Source organism: Chrysochloris asiatica, unplaced genomic scaffold, assembly GCF_000296735.1.
Source record: "Chrysochloris asiatica unplaced genomic scaffold, ChrAsi1.0 scaffold00293, whole genome shotgun sequence".
In the NCBI taxonomy this organism is placed as follows: Eukaryota; Metazoa; Chordata; class Mammalia; order Afrosoricida; family Chrysochloridae; genus Chrysochloris; species Chrysochloris asiatica.
The window spans coordinates 2,876,506-2,881,519 of record NW_006408811.1 but is presented as its reverse complement, the minus strand read 5'-3'; the positions used below and the strand labels follow the sequence as shown (position 1 = coordinate 2,881,519).

At 40.6% G+C, this 5,014-nt stretch overlaps 1 protein-coding gene across 1 annotated transcript in view; it reads left to right on the top strand.

Annotated features, from left to right (window-relative positions):
* The window catches only part of DAB2 (Dab, mitogen-responsive phosphoprotein, homolog 2 (Drosophila)), a 76,355-nt gene extending 72,146 nt beyond the window's left edge, over nt 1-4,209 (top strand). The window contains exons 13-15 of the mRNA XM_006874685.1: nt 873-1,496; nt 3,481-3,593; nt 4,144-4,209. Of these exons, the coding sequence (XP_006874747.1) occupies nt 873-1,496; nt 3,481-3,593; nt 4,144-4,209 (803 nt within the window). The remainder of the gene's footprint in view (nt 1-872; nt 1,497-3,480; nt 3,594-4,143) is intronic.
* The last annotated feature ends 805 nt before the right edge of the window (nt 4,210-5,014 follow it).

The window sequence follows — 5,014 nt, the reverse complement described above, 5'->3', positions numbered from 1 at the left end:
TCTTCCAATCATTTGGCCAGACAGTTGTCTTCCAGATTTCTTGGCAGAGATGAGTGAGTGCTTCCTGTGCTGCCTCACTTTCTTGAAAGATTTCCATTTTTTTTCCCTCAATTTCTGATGCCTTGTTCTTTGCCAATGCACCTTGGACTTCCTCCTTAATTATCATTGGCTCTTGATCATATGCTGCCTCTTGAAACGGTTGAACATTAACCATTTCCTTTTGGCACAGTGACTCTATGTATGCCTTCCAGCTTCTTTTGAGGCTTGAATTTTTTCTTCAGTTCCCCCAGCTTGAGAAATTCTAAGCATGTTCTATCTTTTTGGTTTTCTGATTCCAAATTTTTGCATATTTTGTTATAGTATTTGGCTTTATTTTCTCAAGCTGATCTTTGAAATTTTCTGTTCAGCTTTTGGATCTCCTCATTTCTTCCATATACTTTAGCATCTCTACGTTGGAGAGCAAGTTTCTTCTGACATCCATTTTGACCTTTTCCATCTTGTCTTCTTAATGACTTTTGGCTTTCTTGATGTCATCCCACAATTCTTCTGGTCTTCAGTCTTTAGTGTTTAATGTATCAAATCTGTTCTTCAAATGATTTCTAAATTCAGGTGGGATATATTCAAGGTCATATTTTGGCTCTTGTGGACTTGTTTTCATTTTCTTCAGCTTCAATTTGAATTTACATACGAGATGGTCTGTTCCACAATCTGCCCCTGGTTCTGTGCCTTGGTGCCTGCTAAATTATGTGACTCTTTTATGCCCAGCTTTGGAGTCAAATCTACCAGACTGATGAAAAAAATGCTTTTTGTTTTTTAAAGAATCTTCTTTAAGTCTGTTTCCTGAATAGGAGTTTTTTCCCCTCTTCCTTTAGGTGGTATACCAGCTACACCTCCACAGGCAGGCCCCTGGACCCAACCATCTTTAGTCTTCAATCAGTCCACTTCCATGGTCCCAGGAACCATGATGAGTGGTCAACCTTCAGGATTTGGTCAGCCACTGGTGTTTGGCACAAGCCCATCTGTTCCCGGTTGGAACCAACCTTCAGCATTTACAGGCTCAACTCACCCTCCAGGCCCTACTGTTTGGAGTCCTTCAGCATCTGTGACACCCAACACTTGGCCATCAGCGACCTCCTTGGGGAATCCTTTCCAGAGCAATATTTTTCCAGCTCCTGCCCAACTCTCCAGTATGCTCCCCTCTCTTCTGGTCACCCCTCCTCAGCCTCCTCCCAGAACTGCTGGCCCAGTGGACATCTCCAATGATGCCTTCACTGCTTTAGACCCGCTTGCAGATAAAGAAGTCAAGGAGGTGAAAGAAATGTTTAAGGATTTGCAGCTGAAACAGCCACCTGCAGTACCTGCAAGGAAGGCAGAGCAGACTTCCCCTGGGACTTCAAGTGCCTTCTCCAATTATTTCAGCAGTAAAGTAGGCATTCCTCAGGAGAATGCAGAACATGATGACTTTGATGCGAATCAACTGTTGAATAAGATCAATGGTAAGTTGCTCATGTCTCTGCCCACTGTACCCAAAAGGACTTCCACTGTATTACTGGCCCAAAGAGTGCCACAGAAGAACCCTCTCTCACACGCCTACATTCTTTTTTGTTGTTGTTGTTAACCTGAATATACGCAGACAGTTTAACCAACTTAACCAAGGTTGTTGTCATTGTGACTAAACACAGGCCGAATGCTGCCCTCTAGTGACTATTTTTTTCTTAGTTATTTAATTTGTTGCTGTTTAGGTATAGTGCTAGAGGAGCTCTGGTAGCATAGTGGGTACTAATCGGGCTGCGAAACTGAAGGCCAGCAGTTCGAAACTACCAGCCGTTCTGCAGGAGAAAGATGAGGCTTTCTGCTCCTGTAAAGATTTACATTCTCGGAAACCCTGTACAGGGTCCAACAACAAGGGTATGCTGTTGTTGTTAAGAGCTTGTAGTTCAAACAACCTTGCAATCCAGCACATTAACCCACAGCACCTAGACCTAACCAAAGTCCCAATCATAACCTAACTCCTTACTCCCAAACCCCGCTCCCAAATATTTACCAATTCCAGTTTCTGTGTGTAAAACTTACTGACACTGGATGTTCTTTGAAATTTGCAGCCAATCTTATCCTCCTTTTCTGAGTTCCTCTTAGCTCATCTTAAGTGTCCTATCTATCCAGTTGCTGCTGTCAGTTTGATCTCTTGTTAACCAAAAACCAAATCCATTAGCATTGAGTTGATTCTGACCCTATAGGGATTCCATAGCTCCAACAGAATTGCCCCATAGTGCTTCCAAGACTATAAATTTTAACAGAAGCTGACTGCAACATCTTTCCTCCTGTGGAGTGGCTGGTGGGTTTAAACCAGCAATATTTTGATTAGCAGCTGAGTGCTTTCACCTCTGTGCCACCAGAACGCCACTGACAGTCTATAGATAAACTTAAAAAGAGCTCAAGGCAGACATTCTTTTCTATTTAAGCCAAGCTGTCATTGGTTTTAAGAAGACTTAAGGGGATATTTTTGGTTCATGATTTAAAGATTATCTTAGAATAATAGTGTGAAGAGTTCATCCACCCTCCATGGGTCAGAAAGTCTGGATTCCATAATAATTTGAAATTCTGTTCTGCATTTCTCTGCTATTGATCTGGATTCTTCTATAGAAGCTTTGATTAAAATGTTCAGCCATGGTAGTAGGACAGTTCTTCTAGTCTTGTGGCAAAGGAAGCAGTTATTCAGGGAGACAACTAAGCACACATTCCATTTCCTCCTCCTACTCATGACTCTTGCCTCTTCCTGTTGCTCCAGGTGAACAGAGATCAATTGTTGTGCCTTGGATTGTTGTTGTTGTTGTTATGTGCCGTGGAGTCGATTCTGACTCATAGCGACCCTGTACAGGGTTTCCGAGGCTGTAAATCTTTACGGGAGCAGAAAGCCTCATCTTTCTCCCGCGGAGCAGCTGGTAGTTTCAAACTGCTGACCTTGCGGTTCACAGCCCGATTCGTAACCACTACGCTACCAGAGCTCCTTGGATAGCCACTGGCAACTCTTTGAGACCATTTTCTCTAGTGACAGTTCTGAAAAGGACTGCCAAGAGCCACTGAAGGACAATGGCATGGACACTTTGGAGGACTATAAAATCTAACCTTACCCACACCCTATAGTCTTAAATGAGGGAATTCTGAATTTATTGCATTTTAAGTAAAAATGTATCGCTTCCCCTTCTGTGAAGGGATAAATTTATCTGTGGTAATCACTGGGGATCCTGGTACTTGGTGGTGATTTTTGTTCCACTAATGTAAAGTTTCCAGCAGAAGTATGGACTTAATTTATTAATGTCACTGAACTATACATGTGAAGATGGCTGAAACTTACCAAATGTTTTGTTAGCAGTTGACGTTTAGTATGGACATAAGTTTCAAAGATAAGCCCGACCAAGGACTTGTGCATATATTTGGGGAAAGCATGTTTACTGACTACTTAGGTTTTTCTTTTTCTAGAACCACCAAAGCCACTTCCCAGACAAGGTGCCCTGCCAGTTATCAAAGCTGCTGACAATGCATTTGAGAACCCTTTCTCTAAAGATTCTTTCAATTCATCACCACAAGCTCCTGTAAGTATTAACTACTAGAAGCTCTTGCCCCAAACTGCATACCACAGATACCTACCACCTCCTGAATGAGTCTGGCTTTTGTAATAACCTTTTGATGGTAAGTCAGGTTTGACTACGATTTATCATGAGAACCATCTGGTATCAACAAGAGTAATTCAAACCAGGGAAAGATTATTTTAACAGGGACTACTAGCTCCTAAATTTGAGAAAGTTATACAACATCTCACCTAACGCTGGCTCTTAAAAGTTTTTCAGGAGAAGATAAAGCAAAAATTTTATCTTAATAAATCCAAAGCTATAGATTCTTAATTTCTCACACATGGGTCTGTAACTCATAAACATTTTCCTAATATGAGGAAGCAAACATAATTCACCTGAACTGTGATATTATGTAAATAATTAAGCATTTGTTGACATCTGTAAACAGGCAAACACAAATCTGATTGACCCATAATCTAAATGACTTTTAAAGGAATTTCATAAATTTTAATTATAGATTTTTTTTCTTATGACTGTAACTATATACTTATTGAATGTTTTATCTCCTTAGTTGTCTCCTCCTCAGTCTCCTGTTCCTGATGTATATAGGGCTGCTTTTGCAAATCCATTTGCATGACTTCTGTAAGTAGAAAATCTTAGTAAACTTATTTTGGGTTGCTTGGTAAAAAGGCGTGGCAGAGGACAAAAGTTCATTTTAGAATTGGGTAATAGATGAAATAACTATAATTTAGGAGTGGTAGACATAGAGTCCACTACTCATCTGTCAGCTTGCCATACTGTGATGATTAGCATGTTGCTGTGATTCTGGGAGCTATGCCACAGGTATTTCAAATACCAGCAGGGTCACCACTGTGGACAAGTTTCAGCTAAGTTTCCATACAAAGACAGACTAGGAAAAAGGAGAAATGAACTACTTCCAAATATTCAAATACTGAAAACCTTATGAATAGCAGTGGAATAATGTCAGCACCAGAACACTGAATATTGAAACTTGATGCAGAGCACCAGAATATTGTCAGACATAGTCCTGGAAGATGGCACCTCAGGTTGGAAAGCTCTCCAAATGGGAAAGAGCTGCTGCATCAAATATTGCTGATAGTGATGGCATGAATGGGACCTTCATTTGCTAATGGGCCACAACTCAAAATAAAGAGAAACTACTGTAAGCTTCCATTAATTATCAAAACATGGAATGCACCACGTCTGAATCTAGGAAAACTTGAAATTTTCAAAATGAAATGAAGTGCATAAATGTTGATATCTTAGGCATCAGTGAGCTGAAATAGACTGGCATTGGCCACTTTGCTTTTGATAATCTCATGCCACGAAGGACATATTAAAGAGGAATGGTGTCGCATTCATCATCAAAAAAGAACATACCAACATCCGTCTTGAAGTACAAAACTGTATGTGAGAGGAAA